The following is a 17,048-nucleotide window of genomic DNA, read 5'->3' as shown; positions in this document are numbered from 1 at the left end:
ACCCCCCCCCCCCCCCCCCAAAAAAAAACAGTTAATTTACAACAAAATTATTTTATATGCATTTTTATTTTTTGCCAAATAAGATGCTGCACAACAGAACTGTATAAATAAATAAATAAAAAATAACTTTGTTGTAAGATATTCCTTGAAAATATTATTATTATTGCTTTTAGAATTACATTTTATTATACAATAGATTCTAAAATATATTAATATTTCTGCCATAATTTCTTCAAGTTAAACTGAACATTTATTTTGACAGATTGTCAGAAACATGCAGAACATGCAGACTTATTAGCGTCATGCATTAACTGACTGTTGTTATGTTTATTTCTGCTGTGTGATGGGCTGTTAGATTAATCCATACAGAGTAAAAGTATCCAGTGCTTCTCATCATTATCTACATAAATTTGATCATAATCTCGATATGATATCACTTATCTCCCAGCCCTAAATTGAATTCCAGTGTGTATTATGGCAGTAAACAATGGCTATTGTGATTTAGGTGTGGATTTTTGATGTAGCCGGAGGAGACGGACGTCTGCTAAGACACCGAACTGGTCACAGTGCCCCACCAACTAAAATTCAGCACAATGACCAGAGCGGCATAAACATTCTTAGTGCAGGTACTGTCATATAAGTCAATTGTGAAGAATGAAGACAAGGGAAATCATTGTAGAGAAATATATTCAAGCATAATCATCTTAATTTTTCTTATAATAGGTCAAGATGGTACTTTGCAGTCATTTTCAACTGTTCATGAAAGATTCAACAAGAGTTTGGGCCACGGTAATAACTAAAACTACTATAACTATAACTTCGTTAGTGCATGTAAAGCTGATGTGTGTAATGCCTTAATAATTAGCAGCACTAAACATGATTGTTTCAAAAAGAATTAAATTTTTACATTGTCTGAAATGGATTTTAACTCTGTAATGCCTAACATATGATGTAATGGTCAGAATTTGGTCAGATTTTTTTCCCCCCTAAATCTGCATATTATGTTCCCTCTCGAGCTGTCTCGAGACACTGCGGTGCTACCGCTATGGGGAATACCTTCCCTTCTAACCTTTCCTGAAGTCTTATTGGCTCATGCCAGTCCAGTTGACTGGCCAATTGATGCAAAGCATGCATCGTATGCAAATACTGAAGAGCTCGCGAGGCAGTATAAAAAGCGATGCTCGCGCCAATTGCGTCAGAATCTTATTCTTTACCTGCTGAATTCATTATGGCAACATTCTGCAAGATCTGCGCGGAACCAATAGAGCCGCCGGATCAACACAACCACTACGGGCATTACACGGATATGCTGGCCCACGTGCCATGTGGCTTGTGGCCTATTCGGGGTGAGGCCCACTGCCGCCAGCGTGTTGCTGGTGGGCCCTCCCCCTCCCGGTGACGGGAGCGTCGTCATGCTGCTCTGCCAACCCCAACAGTCGCCCCGTTCCCCGGTCTCCTTCCCCGGGGTCTGCTTCCGTCCTCCTTCCAACATCGCAGAGTTTGTGTCCTTTGGCCAGGAGGAGGGGGATGACTCAATGTCCATCTCGGCCTCGGAGAGAGAGGACGGGACAGGATCGAAGTCCGATCAGCCGGACAGCATGGGGCCCCCAGACCTCCAGAAGGAGCTCATGAGGGTTCTGTCGAAAATTGTCCAGGAGTTGGAGCTTACCTTGAGTCCTCAATACCTGCCAGTAGTAAGCTCGACTCCTGGTATTTCAGGTCCACCTGGAAAGCTGACTGGTGTCGGTCCCCTTCTTCCCCGACGTACACGAGCAGCTTGTGAAAACGTGGTCTGCGCCCCAATCAGCATGTGTCCACTCTGTCACACAGGCCATCTTTTCCCACGTGGATGGGGCGGAGGCCCACGGGTACGTGCACTCTCCCCCTCATCGAGGAGACCGTTGCGGCACACAATAAAGCATATGCGTCTGATGGCGAGGTGGCTTCCGTGCTGCACGCCATGGCGGTGCTGCAGGTTTTCCAGGTGAAGCTCCTGCAGGCGGCAGAGGGCAGAGCCCTCACTGCGGATGCCATTAAAGATCTGCACACGGGGACGAATTTCTGGAAACAGCCAAGTGAACAAAACTACATAAAAGTTATAATAGATCAATGAATGTGCCCAGTTTTTATTTGATTTAAAAAAAAATGTTTACATTATTCCCAATTATTTAGTATATTCACGATTTCTAATATTTGTACAGGCTTTACATTTTTATTTCAGTGTAGTAATTAGCAATTTATTTAATTTTATCTTTGAAACAGATTTGTTATGTCTTACGTGACAGCATTAATTAAAGTGTCTTAAGGGTCAAGTTATCTGCATCTCCTGCGCTTCATCAAGCCACTCCCATAATAGCTGTCACCACTTATGCACCAAGAGCTTGTAACACTCCAAAGAGAAAGGAAAACTTGAAATCGCATCATATGACCCCTTTAATATCTGTATAGCATGTGTGTAAGACTCTAATACAATTATAAAGTAATTGTTTTATGATGAATAAATCTTTCAATAAGTAAACCTGGCTGTGTCTATTAGCCTACAGACAACACAACATTATTATATTATTTTGAAATAGATTTTTAAATTATTATTATTATTTAAAATTATTGTCCCTGAATCAGTAGGGTACTCCTGTAATAAAGTAGCAGTGGTTGGCACCAGTGTTGGGCAATTTACTCCGAAAATGTAATTAAATTACTGATTACTCCTTTTAAAAGTAATCACGTTACTGTTCTGATTACTTTATTTCGAAAGTAATTAGTTACATTACTAGTTACGTTACTTTTTTCTGTGACTACATCCATGAAATTTACAATCCCAGAATAAACGCTCCCGATAAATATTTGTTATTAAAGCATCAACATTCACAAAACACTGTTATTTTTAACTAAAGCAAGCATAGGCTGCTGCGTACATGGTTTGGCATGGCAGAATGCCATCAAATAGCGCCGCTTTTATAATCTCTAAAAAGATGACATTAGTTCATCACAATCTCACAAAGCTCTGTTATAACACAATGAATCTTTCATAATGTCTACAATTCGTGTGTTATAATGAGAGGATTCGTGAGCATGCACATTTCAGAACTGCACTCCTGACTGGCCATTGCGTTCCAAAAATCAACATTGCTCAACGCAGCAAAAGCGTGTTATAGCCTAAATAGAAACTCTGCTTACACTTGCGCCTGTTAATCGTTTTTTATTTTATAATAGTTCTTGTTGCTTTTGTGCAATAGATGAATAACAATTTATTTGTTTCAGATATTTTATGTTTACATATTTCTATTTTGCGGGAGTCCCGTGAATCATTTTATTCTCCCGCATTCGAGTGTCTACCCGCCCACACCAGCACTCGCCCATCTTGTCCCGCGCCGCACTCTGTTGCGCCGGGTCTCACGGGAGAGCAGGTCTCTAATCCACTGGCACTTGACTCGACAGTGCGTGTGCGACATCCTTTTTACAATCTCTAGATTATAAAACACTGCATTCTGTCAGCAATGTAACGCGGCAGTAAAGTATAGATACCTCGGCTTGTAACTATACTCTAATTACTATTTTGAAAATTATAATGGGTTAAATTACTCCGTTACTAAGATAGTAATCAAATTACAGTAACGCGTTACTAAGTAATGCGTTACTGGTTGGGACAGATTTTAAGTATCAATTCTGCTTAAAAAGATACGATCTAATCCTGTTTACATGAACTAAGCCTGCTCCCGAGCAGGTTTAAGCTTAGGGACCTGTTGCTATGACAGCAACTCCAGGATGAGCTTTGAAGAACAAACAATCCAAGATCATGCCAATCGTCAACAATCAAATCCAGCTGAGTTAGCGATGTACGAAGAACGGGCCCCAGGTTTCCATAATTTAATCTACCCAGTCAATTATTTGCTAAAGTATATACACGTAATTCCGCCCCCAAACTCACACCATCGGTTGGTCAGTGCTGCTATATCTGTCACCCAAACAAACAGCACTCTTCACTGAGACAGTCTACAAATACCGGTAGTTACTTTTCACATTAATAGAGAGTATATTAATAGTGTAACATTGCACACTTCACTTTTAATTATGAGCATTTTCACATTATGGAGATTAATGTCATTTAGTTTTGCCTTGTGTAATGTTTGCGTTGTGTAAGGCTTCAATGGTAATTTTTACCAACAGGCACTCTCAACAAAACAAGAGCTAAAAAGAAAGGTGTGACACATGACACGGCAAAACTTCCAGCCATCACAACTTTTGCCTCAGGTGTGATTTTTATTTTTATATATATTTAAAATCATTGGTTCACCCCAGAATGAAAATTGCCATCATTAACTTATTAAACTTTTGTTCATGTTTGTAACACAAATTAAGATATTTTTAATATTCTTTCATCAGTTTTGTCCATCCATTGAAAGTCCACACAAGCAAAATGTTCAATCTTCAAAAAGCACATAAAGACATTGTAAAAGTAATCCACATGAATTAAGCAATTTAATCTAAGTCTCAGTTATGATGGTTTTAAATTTGGCCTTTCACATATAAACATCGATCAACCCACATAGAAAGTGCACATCAAATATTATAAACAGAAGTGCAGTCGTGTGTGTGCATGATGCGCAAGAACAATCCTCATTGGTTCAAGTATGCACAGTTTAGATTCCTAATAATATTGAACTTCATAAAAAAAATATCTGGATTTGTGTTCGAAAAATGAACAAAAGTATTATGTGTTTGGAATGACATGAGGGTGAGAATTAACTTTTTTTTTTTTTTGATGAATTATCCCTTTAGGTTTTAAGCTCCGTGCTTGCTGACCTCTTGATACTAGCCAAAACAGTGTTAGAATGACCTTATCAATTAAAATACTGAAAGCCATAACTGTGTAATGCTGTATTTATGCTGTTCTTTTGTATAGAAACTGCTCGTCAGAGTGACTGGGATGGCATTATTGCATGCCACCGTGGTTTCCTTGTGACTACGACATGGAACTACCAGAAAGGCTCGATTGGTGCCCACAAGCTGGAACCTGAACGCTTCAACAAGAACCGTAGCCTCAATTTCCATGCAACTGTAAGTTTGTAGATAATATGTGTGTGTTTACCTGATCATTCAGTCTTATAACAGATGATTTCAAATCCAGTTTGGTCATATGTTGTCCAGGCTGTTGATATCACATCCTGCGGGAACTTTGCAGTGATTGCATTGTCTTCAGGACACATTGACGTGTACAACATGCAGTCTGGTTTTCATCGAGGACATTTTGGAAAGGACAAGGGTAAGTTAACATACTGAACATCAGGGGTGAAATACATGCGATTTTAAGTCTGATTTCAGTGGCATTTTTTTGTGTGTGCAGCACATGCAGGGCCTGTTCGTGGGGTCTCTGTGGATGCTCTGAACCAGTTGACAGTTAGTGTGGGAGCAGATCGCCTTCTGAAAATCTGGAGGTTCAAATCCAAGGAGCTGTTACATACACACAGCCTGCCAGCTGCCCCGGCATCATCTCTGCTTCACAGGGACAGGTATTAGAGACATTAATACATTTTTCCCACATTTTCATTTTAAATGCAGTGTGCATTATTGACCAAAAGTGAATTTTCAGTTTCATCTGAAGCTGTTTTGGAGGGCCAGAATTATTGCCCGAAATGGTGATGTTTAATTATCGCATCATATTCTGTAGTGCAGTTTAAAAGGATTTAGTAAATTGTTTGTTGGTAAATGTCTGTGTATTTTTCTTTTGTAGTGTTAATTTAATGACAAAACATGCAGTGCTTGTTTTCAACTAGATTTTTATTGAATTTTAGTTCATTTTAACTAGATTTTTATTGAAATTTAAAACATTTTGGATCTACCTGGTTGCAATGGGTGTATGAGAAGGAAAATAATTTTCCAGACAGTGTTTGAATGATGTCGATTTATGCTTGATCTCTCCAAACAGCGGGATGCTCGCCATCGCTCTGGATGATTTTACTGTTCATATTCTGGACATGGAGACCAGGAGAGCTGTCCGCAGATTCTCTGGACATCGTGGGCAGATCAATGACATGGTGAGTTTAAGGGACAAATTTGACCAATTCCATGTGAAATTCATGCATTGTTCTTTACATCTTTAAGATTAAGTTGAGAATTCCCATGAATTCTCATGAACTCTGCTTGTATTAAAGGAATACTTTGATCTAATTGTTCTTATATTTACTCATTCAAATGGTTTGACTTACTTATGTGAAACACAAAAACATGTTCATTCAAATTTTCATGCTCATGGAATGTTTATGGAATGTGCCATACTACACAATGCTTGACATATCCTGGTTACCATTGTGTTTTATAATATGGACAAAATATGTTTTTCCTTGTTATGTTCCATGTAAGAAAGAAAGTCAAATGTGTTTTGCATGAGGAAATTAAGTATAAGTAATGTATAATGAGTGTTTATGAACTGTGCTTTATGCTTTTTGTCCAGACATTTAGTCCAGATGGACGTTGGCTGATTACAGCGTCTATGGACTGCGCCATCAGAACATGGGATCTTCCATCTGGCAGGTATAAATTTAGAGAATAAACCAAGGGTGTTCAACTGGGATGTCACAATTGGGTCCTTCGATTAATGGAGGAAATGACTTTGCTGTCTGATGCATTCTGTATTCCATATATTATTATTTGCTGAGGAAAAACACCCAAGTGAAGAGAATTCAAAACATTAGTAAGTAGGGATGCACCGATACCGATACTGGTATCGGTATCGGGCCCGATACTGGTCTCCTGTACTCGTACTCGTACTCGTTAAAATGCCCCGATACCAAACACCGATACCACACAGCATGTGTTAAGCGCCATATTCAAACAAAGAAACACCGACAACAGAACAACAGACAGCAGAAAGGAGTTAAGGATGTCTACTACGAAGTATATGTATGCAATGAATATAATGTTTAAATATAATGTATAGCTGATGTGCGTCTCTTCATACAGTGGACTACCAGTAAAATTGATACAAATTTGGGTTTTTTATAATTATTTTTAGAATTATTTAAATTATTTAGACCGAGTCTGGGATAATGTGAGAAATGTTGAAGGTGTCTGAATAAATTTTGGTTTGACGGTATCTATTTGATAAATGAAGGTAACCAACTAACATTATACATACCCTTTTGGTTTCTGTACCCAATATTTAAAAAATGTGCAAATGCAATAAAAATATTGGTATCGGTACTCGGTATCGGCAAGTACCAAAAATAAAAGTATCGGTATCGGGCGAGTACTGGAAAAAGTGGTATCGGTGCATCCCTATTAGTAAGGATGTCTAAGTACATCTCTGTCAGATTCTAAAACGATTCTCGGTTTGTTTGTTTTCTTATTAATTAATGAGATTAATTATTTTTTATTTAATTTATTTGCATAATTATAAGTACTTTTTAAAATATTTACAACTTGATGATAAATCAAAACCGTAAAAATAAATCAGTCCCATCTTAAAAATTTTACTAATTATTGCTTCAAAACATAAATATAAATCAATAAAGGGTAAAATAAAACCACATTTTAAGCAATATTAATGAGTAAGTTCACTCAAAAATGAAAATTCTGTCATTAATTACTCACCTTCATGTCATTCTAAACCTGTAAGACCTTCGTTCATCTTCGGAACACAAATTAAGATATTTTTGATTAAATCCGAGAGCTCTCAGACCCTCCATAGACAGCAAGGTTACTACCACGATCAATGTCCAGAAACGTAGCAAAGACGTCAGTAAAATAGTCCATGTGACATCAGCGGTTCAACCGTAAATTTATGAAGCTACGAGAATACTTTTTGTACACAAAGAAAACAAAAATAACGACTTTATTCAACAATTCTTCTCCTCCTCCTCCTCCTCCTTACGTAACACACGCATGTGTCATTTACATGAACCTAAAGCAAGCGCATGCTTTGTTATACTCCCCCCCCACAATGGCGGCATGTCGCTGTAGACGGGGTGAGGAGGAGAAGAATTGTTGAAAAAAGTCGTAATTTTTGTTTTCTTTGTGCACAAAAAGTATTATTGTAGCTTTGTGAATTTACGGTTGAACCGCTGATGTCACATGGACTATTTTACTGATGTCCTTGCTACGTTTCTGGACCTTGATCGTGGTAGTAACCTTGCTGTCTATGGGAGGGTCAGAGAGCTCTCGGATTTAATCAAAAATATCTTAAATTGTGTTCCGAAGATGAACAAAGGTCTTACAGGTTTGGAACGACATGAGGGTGAGTACTTATCCCTTTAAGCATTAATAAATATTGTATACAGTATTTTCAAGAATATATATCTGTTATTTTATCATTTGAAACATGCTGTGACTTGCAAATTTTATAATGCTGTTAATGTAAATGCATTTAGTTTAAATAATTTTTTTTAAGGATTTTATTGTTTGTTATCTTCAATTGAATACTTCTAAATATTTTAATAACAGGAGTGTTTAGCTGTTGTTGTTTTTTTTTTTAATGTTAACTTGTTGCTTACAGTGCAAAGCTCTAGTAAAAGTTCCCTCTTTTTTTTTTTTTTTTTGGACAATATGGCCCTGAAAGAATGAAGTAACTGTAGAACCCAGGCATAAACCTAAATTCTTTTCGTTTGTGTCTTGTAACATGTATGTCACAGGTAATGCTTAGAGTGCTAAGTGAGATTGCATCATTGTTCTACTACAACCCACAAAAGTAGCCTTTTGAAGGAGGGAAAGACCAGGCCAGTCCAGTGACACCTTTTCCACTTTCTATATTATTTACTGGTTAGATATTTGTGATGACCTTTTCTGTTTACTCAGTCACCGATAGTTTTCAAAGTAACCAGTAAAACCAAATTCAGAGATAATTATTATCTTTCAAAGATGTGGCCGTAGTGACATTTAGTACATTGGATATATTTTTGTTTTTCTAACGGGGATTCCTCTAGCAGATGAAGTCCCCTCTGGCCCAATTGAGTGATTGAATGATTTCCTTTCACACTTTCATACCCTTCCACATTCTCTTGCTGTCTTTCATAGTTTGGTCGACTGTTTCCTGGTAGACGCAGCAGCCGTCAGTCTCAGTATGTCCCCTACCGGGAACTTTCTGACCTCGTCCCACGTTGACGGCCTAGGTATTTATTTATGGTAAGAGATTGCCTTGCAGATACTGTGTCTGTCAACTCTTGTTTTTACTTTTCAATTAGTTATTTCACACACTTAAGATTAAGATTAGAACAGTACTATTTTGGAAAGCCAAAGGTTGCAACTTTAATCTGCTGATGAATGTATGAATGGCTTATTTTAGGAAAAGTGTTAGTATATTTACTCATGCTAATGTTGTTTCCAAACCATGATTTTTTTCCCCATACAAAACAAAACCAGATGCTTTGAGAAATGTTCAGGCTGCTCTTTTTCATGCAGAAAACTCACAGTGACCAGGGGCTGTCAAGTTAGAAAAATTATGAAAATGAAAACAAAGCGCTATCTGTGAACCAGGGGCGTAAATTTCCTCTAACAGTTGGTGGGGGGACAATAAACATAAAATTTCTCAAGAGCAATTTTTGAAGGGGACACAAATAATACAGCTAAAATTTAGAGATCGACCGATATATCGATTTACCAATATTTTTCCCGATATTTAAGCATTTTACAATAATCGGATATCGGTTTTGTAATATCGGATTCACCGATAAACGCCGCCATCTTGTAAATGTTTTGAGAGTTGCGCGCAGGATCACCATTGCACCACGGCGTCTGAGGGGAGAGGAGACAACAACAACGGCGTGCACAGGTACTTGATTTACTGTAGTTAGTAGGGTGTTTTGTTGTTTGATTAACATTAGTGACATATTCAGCAGCACGTATTTATAGGCTGCTGTCCCTTTAAATCCGATTGCACAGATCCAGTATAATGATTACTACGACTACGTTTACGAGAATGATCGTCGAGACGGATACTATTGACATAATTCTGTGTGTATGTGTCTGTTCAAACATGAGGAGATCTTAACTCTTTTTAACGTCAAGCAATTCTCTGCTATATGCGTCGAACTAAAACTTTGACCTTTTGCAACATTTAGATTTAAGTAGCCTATTATTCAAATGATTCAAATATTGCACGCCCTTGCGATATGCATATTGCGATATTTCGATAATTTCGATATACCGTGCAGCCCTAGTAGTTAGTAAACTTTATTTAACATAGCCATCAATGCACAAATTAGATGTATTACATAAATGCCTGATATGCAGTTTATGCAGCTTGGCTCGAAGGAATAGAGACGAACTCACGAAGTCCAGCACGGCCACCGCATGTAACTTTTAACAAGATTCACTTGTTTAAAACACCCCTAAATTGTATTAACATTTACTGTATAATCATTATTTCGCTAATAAACATCTCTATGGAAATTAATTTATTATCTCCGTGAGCGATCACAGTTTGAGTGTAGTTCTGTGTAAATGCATAGATAAACTGCGCTGTCAGCAAGCATTTCATAATCTAGAACGACAAAAACATTATTAGTAATTCTGATCTACATTTATTTTGCTTATTGTTAATATTAGTGTTGCTGCTGATGCTTTAAATAAAATGTTTTTTTATTGTAATATGAAGATTAAATTTAACATGAAAGACTGCTCATTTTCAACACTTTTTTTATTTATTTTTTTTAAGATGACTGAAAATGTGGACTTACTTCACTCAGTCATTTATTTACTTTATAACAGTAAATAAATATCGGTTCTGCATATCGGTTATCGGGCACATAAACGCAAATAATTGGTATCGGTATCGGTTATAAAATATAAATATCGGTCGATCACTACTAAAATTGTACTTGTAAGGACAAGTATACACAGCATTACTTCTGTTAGTGCAGCAGGGAGAACGTGCCAAATAGACAACTTCAAGCTGTTGTGGTCGCGCCGCAACAGCGCTTGTGTTCGTTGTAGACATTACCATCCATCAAGCAGGTAACGTTATTATTGCTAACATAGCGAACTCATCGAAAAATACATTGGCAAATTATTGGCAAATACATTGACATTTTCCAATACATGCATCTGTCTTCTGTCATGTCATCTCAATAAACACCAGTAACCCAGTGCCACTGGAAGCCATGCATGCTCATGTCGTCTCACTGCTCCTCCATGTTTCACAGATGATGTTGTATGCTTTGGATCATGAGCTGTTCCGGTGTTGTGTGGGTTTTTTTTTTTTTTTTGTCATGGAGAGGATCCTCCGATCATCCACCACTGTTGTCCTCCTTAGACATCCAGGCCTTTTTATGTTGCTGAGCTCACCAGTGCATTCTTTTTTTCTCAGAATGTACCAAACTGTTGATTTGGCCACTCCTAATGTTCCTGCTATCTATCTGATTGATTTGTTTTGTTTTTGAAGCCTAACAATCGTCTGTTTCACTTGCATGGAGAGCTCCTTTGACTGCATGATGTGGGTTCAGAACAACAGCTTCCAAATGCAAACGGCACACTTAGAATCAACTCCAGAACTTTTACCTGCTTAACTGATGTAGAAATAATGAAGGAATAGCCCACAGCTGTCCATGAAACAGCTTTTAAATCAATAGTCCAATTACTCATGGTCCCTTGAAAAAGGTGGGAGGTACATATTAAAAAGCTGTAATTCCTTAACCTTTCCTCCAACTTTGATGAGAATACCCTCAAATTAAAGCTCAGAGTGTGCACTTTAACCCCTTTTATTATATAACTGTAACTTGAATATGTTTTGGTCAGCAGCTAAAATAATAAAAATTGTTCCTGTGTGCAAATATATATAGACCTAACTGTGTGTGTGTGTGTGTGTGTGTGTGTGTGTGTGTGTGTGTGTGTGTGTGTGTGTGTGTGTGTATATGACACACCCTTGAAATACAAGGTTGAGTTCAGTGCATTGTGGGATACAGTACCCCAGCTCTGTGCTCTTTGTCATTGCTCTTTGCCAAGTAGGTATTTAATGCACGCTATGTGCGTTATACATACTTTATATTGTAGAAGTTAACCCTATATAAAGCCTACTGTATCATATTTGATAGGCACATTTCTAAAGCCTCTAAATTATCAAATGATCAATTGATTTAGCTTTGCTAAAAAAAAAAAAACTGTTGTACACAGTGTACTACATGCCTTCTGTTGTCTGATTGATATGTTTAATTCTAAAAATATCCTCTTCAGGTTGTGGTACATGTCTTTTTTCTGTGATATCTTTATTGATTTTTATGAAGTAAACATAATAACTTTTTATTGTTAGTTAAATGTCAAGATGAACACTTGAGCACAGATTTTTCTGAAAAGATATGTATGGATAATCATGTTAAAATGTGTCAAATATGATACAGCAGACTTCTGAGGAACTTTTATTTGTACGTTTTTGTACTCAATCATCATTGCATTTAAGTAATATGCTGTTCCAAGCATAGCCTATCATGGCCCTCGGTTTTTAGTATCATGATTCAGAGAAGTTACTTTATGAAATATTGTATATTCAGCCTTGCTGTCGGTTTGGTTCTTTTCTAGGTCCAATAGCACACTGTGCAGTATGGTGTCATTGCGCCCTCTACCTGCAGACTATGAGCCGACTGTGATCATGCTGCCAGGCACCTGCCCAAGCAAAGGTGTGACCACATTATCATACTGATAATTATTTGAAAATCATTTCACTTGAGACTAAGTCCCGTTGATTGTGTGCTTGTGAACAGATACAGAAGAGGAGGAAGTTTTAGATGCTGACAGCTCTGAGATGCTTGAGTACATTTCACCAGCACAGCTGGATGAACATCTGGTCACACTCTCTCTGCTTCCTGACTCGCGCTGGAAGAACTTGCTGCATCTGGACATCATCAAGGTATGTGCATGTAAAAATGGGGAAAAAATTGCTCTGTGCTTAACTATGATGTATTTGAAAGGACATTACAAACCCTGTAAAACTGTGAAAAATCTTCACCTACAGAAAAAGAACAAACCCAAAGAGCCCCCAAAATTGCCAAAAGCTGCACCCTTCTTCATTCCCACCATTCCAGGGCTGGTGCCCCAGTTTGCTCTACCCACCACACCCTCAGAGGACCAGGTAAACGCTCTTGATAGTGACTCTGTTGTTGGGAATTTATTTGTCCGTTTTAAGATTATTGTATATATTAAATTAAGTATATTTATTATTAAGTTTGCCTGAAATATTGACTGGAAAATATGAAAACATTTGGTTAATATTTTTACCTAACCCACCATAAAAATAAAAATATATATATATTCAGCGAGGACTAATTAAATTAATCAAAAGACTTTTTCATTTTTACAAAAATGTTTACATTTAAAATAAACGCTCAGTATTCATAATTATAAGAAATGTTTCTTGAGCCCTAAATCAGGATATTAGAATGATTTCTAAGAGAGTGTGTGACACCAAATACTGGAGTAATGGCTGCAGAACTTAGCCATCACAGATATAAATTACATTTTAAAATATATTACAATAGAAAAGTTATTTTAAATTGTAAATAATTTGCTGTTTTTAGTTGTTATTGAACATATAAAAATTATGTATGTTTCTATAGTGTATGTATATATGACATTTTAAATTAGCCTCTTTTTTTTTTAGTCAAGTTGTCAACTTGGGAGTGCTGGCACAGAAGTCTACCTTCTACCTTCAGCTTGAAAACGCCTTAGACAACAACTCATGTAACTCATGTACCCTTTATACTTGATGCTGTACTATTGAATTTGCAAGAGCTGTGATGTGAATGATCACTGTGTTAATCATCATGACAGATGAGGAGCCAGTGAAGCTGTTGAGAGAGTTGGGCCCCTCTGCCATTGAAACAGAACTTCGGGCCCTGTCACCAGATATGGGAGGAGAGGTCAGAGTTATGCAGAGCTTCCTCAAGATGATCAGCAGCATTCTTCAGTCCAAAAGAGATTTCGACCTGGCTCAAGCCTACCTAGCATTGTTCCTGAAGGTACGGTATGAGCAATCTGCTGATGTTTATTTATTTACATTTCCATGCACTGCCAATTGCACTTACCATTTTTATATCAACTTAACACAGTAGCTTTGACTTTTAGTTCCATTACAAAGCTGTAAGACTTTTTTTGTCGGAGCTGCTAGTTTCTGGCCTAACCAGCCATGACAAAACTGTCGGTTGCTTGGTTTCTGTTTCTTTCTAATCGTGCTGGGAAGCCCCTGTTCACCGTCAAACATCGTTGGTCTAAAAATCCTGTTTCGCATTAATCATGTATCCACATTCCAAATAAAGACTCTGAAATTCAGCTTTTTTTTTTTAATTGGACCTTGAAAATATTTAGTAAATATTTAAATAAAATTATAATATTAATGTAATATTTATGATAAACATTTTAACATATGTGATCATTAAGTTCTACAAGAAATGAAAATTTACAATAAACAATGAAGGGCTTAAATTGTGAAAATTGTTGAAAGCAAGGCTGCTTCTGATTAAAATGTATTTAATCAGAAACAGTAAATAGAAATAACACTAAAACAACTACTTCTATTTTAATATATTTAAAAATGTCACATGATCCTTCAGAAATCATTGTAATATATGCTGATTTTGTGCTCAAGAAACATTTATTATTTTTATGTTGAAAACATTGTTTTTGCTGCTTAATATTTTTATGCAAATCCTGATACACTACCATATAAATTAATTGTTTTATTCAGCCAAAATGTATTAAATTGATCAAAAGTGACAGTAAAGGCACTTATAATATTACAAAAATATTTTATTTCAAATAAATCCTGTTCAATTAACTTTCGATTCATCAAAGAATCCTGAAAAAATGTATCGTGGTTTCCACACAGCAAAAACAGTTTTTAACATTAATAATAGTAAGAACCATTATTAATTAAGCACAAGCACCAAATCAGCATATTAGAATGATTTCTGAAGGATCATGGGACACACTGAAGGCTGGAATAATAAACAAGTCAAAGCCTTGGTGAGCATAATAGACTTCTTTCAAAAACATTTAAAAATCGAACCTATCCTAAACTTTCAGTGTCAGTAGAAATGTTATTGTTCTATATAATAAACGTGCTGTTAAAAATATATCAAATGTGATCTTGAATTTTTATAGGATGTTTCATACAATATAAACTTATACAGTATGATAATGCCATTAATGTTATAATATTAACAAATTCAATTTTTTTTACATTTATAAAAGGGCTACAACATACATATGTAATTTATAATAATTTATAATTTATGCATTTAGCAGACGCTTTTATCCAAAGCGACTTACAGTGCATTCAGGCTATACATTTTTTACCAGTATGTGTTCTGATTTTGAATTTGTCTCCGTATTTTTAGGTGCATAGATAAATTGTTCATGAAAATTGTAATTTTGCTGGATAGGACAAACTGGATTTGTTTGGTTTTTGAACAGCAGATGGCAGCAAATGTATATGAAAACATTTCCCTTTATGGTTTATAGTCTCCTTTTTTTCTGCACTGTAAACACTACTAAAAGTACTTACTTTATATACAGTACAGTCATGTAATTGCATCTAAACAACATCTAGTAACAGAACAATTTGGGGTGTTTGAGTGAAAAGATGGAGGTCTTTTGACTTTTTAACTCTAGCAATGTCATCTTGCTGTTCCAGCTCCATCTTCGGTTCATCGCAGACCAGCCCGAACTGATGGAGGAAGCGGAGAGTGTGTCGGCACACCTGGAGGAGACATGGATGTCCATGCAGACGCTCTTAAATCAGAACATTTGTCTATTGTCTTATATCAAGAGTGCACTACTGTAAAGCACCTTTTGCCAAGTTGTTGAATGTTTGTATCAGACTAAATGTTCTTGCTTTATTTTGTTAATACAAATTTTAATTCTACCAAATCTATGTGATTTTTTTCTTATAGTTTGGGTAAGGAGATAATGTCAGTCATATACAGGTATGTTACATAATGGGCACTGAATGAGTGACAAAATATTAAACTAAGACCTAAAAGAATAGTTCACACAAAAAAATGAAAATTTGCAGAAAATGTACTTATTCTCAGGCCGTCTAAAATGTAGAGTTACATCAGAACAGATTTGGAGAAATGTAGCATTACATCACTTGCTCACCAGTGGATCCTCTGCAGTGAATGGGTGCCGTCAAAATGAGAGTTCAAACAACTGATTAAAAACATCACAATAATCCACACAACTCTAGTCCATTAATTAACGTCTTGTGAAGTGAAAAGCTGCATGTTTGTAAGAATCAAATCTATCATGAAAACATTTTAACCTAAAACCATCACTTCTGGCCATAATAGTGCTTCTTCAGTGCAAGTTTTCATCCTCTGTTGTCCTCTCACATCAAAATCCACCGACATTTTATAGAACGGTTTTGGACTTTTCACTTGTAAATGGTGCTTGATCTGTGCATATGTATCTCCTGATTCAGATGAGACAAGTTTTTCACTAGAGAAAGCAATATTATGGATAGAGGACTCGTATTTTAGCTGGAAGAAAAGGTTTAAAGTAAAAAAATTAAAAAGCACAATTCTCCAAATCTGCTCCGAAGAAGAAACAATCTCAGTCACTTTATTTTAAGGTTCAATTCTTGCTATTAACAAACCATTACCTACGACTTTTGCCTCAAACTCCTAATTTGCTGCTTATTAATGGTTAGTAAGGTAGTTAAGTTTAGGTATTGGGTAGGATTAGGGAGGTAGAATATGGTCATGCAGAATATGTGCTTTATAAGTACTAATAAAATACAAAATAAATGCATGCTAATAAGCAACTAGTTAATAGTGAGAATTGGTCCCTATACTAAAGTGCCACTACAAACTCATCTACATCTTGTATGGCCTGAGTAAGTTTTCAGTACATTTTCAGTTTTGGGTTGAACTGTTCCTATTAAGTAAATGCTGTTTGATTTGCTATTTTGTCTTTTAAAGTTGATATTAATACATGTTTAAGTGTCTAAATACTTGGACCCACTGTGCCTAATATATAGTATGTTATATATATTATATATATATATATATATGTATATATATATACACACTGTGTTCCAAATTATTATGCAAGTGACATATCAATAG

At 36.3% G+C, this 17,048-nt stretch overlaps 1 protein-coding gene across 1 annotated transcript in view; it reads left to right on the top strand.

The window, feature by feature from the left end:
• Positions 1 to 15,897, top strand: part of LOC107691776 (WD repeat-containing protein 36-like) — a 31,663-nt gene extending 15,766 nt beyond the window's left edge. Inside the window, 15 exon segments of the mRNA XM_016490589.1 lie at positions 506 to 626; positions 724 to 789; positions 4,168 to 4,251; positions 4,904 to 5,058; positions 5,149 to 5,263; positions 5,345 to 5,510; positions 5,927 to 6,035; positions 6,452 to 6,531; positions 9,010 to 9,117; positions 12,505 to 12,602; positions 12,687 to 12,832; positions 12,938 to 13,054; positions 13,581 to 13,662; positions 13,753 to 13,940; positions 15,614 to 15,897. Coding sequence (XP_016346075.1) covers positions 506 to 626; positions 724 to 789; positions 4,168 to 4,251; positions 4,904 to 5,058; positions 5,149 to 5,263; positions 5,345 to 5,510; positions 5,927 to 6,035; positions 6,452 to 6,531; positions 9,010 to 9,117; positions 12,505 to 12,602; positions 12,687 to 12,832; positions 12,938 to 13,054; positions 13,581 to 13,662; positions 13,753 to 13,940; positions 15,614 to 15,763 — 1,785 coding nt within the window. The 3' untranslated portion in view covers positions 15,764 to 15,897.
• The last annotated feature ends 1,151 nt before the right edge of the window (positions 15,898 to 17,048 follow it).

This window comes from Sinocyclocheilus anshuiensis, unplaced genomic scaffold (genome assembly GCF_001515605.1).
Source record: "Sinocyclocheilus anshuiensis isolate Anshui unplaced genomic scaffold, SAMN03320099.WGS_v1.1 scaffold246, whole genome shotgun sequence".
Classification (NCBI taxonomy): domain Eukaryota; kingdom Metazoa; phylum Chordata; class Actinopteri; order Cypriniformes; family Cyprinidae; genus Sinocyclocheilus; species Sinocyclocheilus anshuiensis.
The sequence above is the reverse complement of the archived record's forward strand: the minus strand, read 5'-3'. Positions and strand labels throughout refer to the sequence as shown.